Source organism: Emiliania huxleyi (genome assembly GCF_000372725.1).
Source record: "Emiliania huxleyi CCMP1516 unplaced genomic scaffold EMIHUscaffold_10290, whole genome shotgun sequence".
NCBI classification, from domain to species: Eukaryota; Haptophyta; order Isochrysidales; family Noelaerhabdaceae; genus Emiliania; species Emiliania huxleyi.
Window position 1 is genome coordinate 1 of NW_005202243.1, and position 1,114 is coordinate 1,114.

Below are 1,114 nucleotides of genomic sequence, written 5' to 3' on the forward strand. Positions count from 1 at the left end.
CGGTACGAACGTGGCACTTCATTTCGAGGCACCCACGGCCTCAGCGAAGGGGGGGGCCGCACTCACGATATGCTTCTGAGCCGAAACACCTCGAGGGTAACATGTCGGCGGCCCGAGGCCAGAGGATGACAACTCAGCCTCAAGTTTTCTGGGGGGGGGGGGGGGGGCTCGGGGGCGTGCGGGGCAGAGGCTCGACGATCATCGGCTCGCCGGGGGGGGAACGAGGAGGGGGGATGGGCGGTCGGCGAGGGAGTAGCAGGCCGCAGGGCGTACGGGGTAGCCGTCACTTTCCTGCCTCACAAGGGCGGGGCTGTCCCGGAAAGTGAGAAACGCCGGGCAGCGTGGCGCATCATTGAACCCTCCCATACGTGTTTGGGCTTCCTCCTTCGGGCTGTTCCATCCCCTCGTCTCTTTCCCACTTAGGCGGGGCGGGGGTCGGGGGGGCGGCGGGCGCGGGTGCGAGATGCGGTGCGGTGCGTGCAATCGTGTGTTTGGCGTCATGTCGTGTGTGCCTTCGCTTGTTCCTATTAACAACGAAGTCTAGCTCAAAAAAATTCGTGCCGTCGGCGCCTCCGGGAGCACTTGCAAAATGGCTGCCACGGTCAAGTCCTCCGTCAAGGTCTTCGGCGGGCTCCTGCAGCGGCTGACCCATCGCTCGAGCGCCTGCGCGTGCGACATGACTTTCGCGGTCTACATGCCGCCGCAGGCCGCCGCGGCGCCTGTGCCGGTGGTGTACTGGCTCTCCGGCCTGACGTGCACCGACGAGAACTTCCACCAGAAGAGCGGTTTCGCGCGCGCCGCGTCGCAGCTCGGCCTGTGTGTCGTCATGCCCGACACCTCACCTCGCGGCGTGCAGATTGACGGCGCGGACGACTCGTGCGACCACGCCACGCCGCCCGCAGCGCCGCCGCCGCCGCCCGCTCGTTCACACTGCCGCCCACCGCGCCGCGAGGTACGACTTTGGCTCGGGCGCCGGCTTCTACGTGGACGCCACGCAGCCCAAGTGGCGCGACCACTACCAGATGTACTCCTACGTCAAGGCCGAGCTGCCGGAAGTGGTGGCGGCCGCGTACCCCGGCAAGCTGTCGCCGGCGGCATCCATCTGCGGTCACTC

At 67.4% G+C, this 1,114-nt stretch overlaps 1 protein-coding gene across 1 annotated transcript; it reads left to right on the forward strand.

The window, feature by feature from the left end:
* Positions 1 to 589: 589 nt before the first annotated feature.
* Positions 590 to 1,084, forward strand: EMIHUDRAFT_260041 (hypothetical protein; the record flags this gene model as incomplete). Its single annotated transcript, XM_005793149.1, has 2 exons — positions 590 to 876; positions 953 to 1,084. Coding segments are annotated over 2 exons (419 nt in total), but the record flags the coding sequence as incomplete, so codon positions are not given.
* Between the last annotated feature and the right edge of the window lie 30 nt (positions 1,085 to 1,114).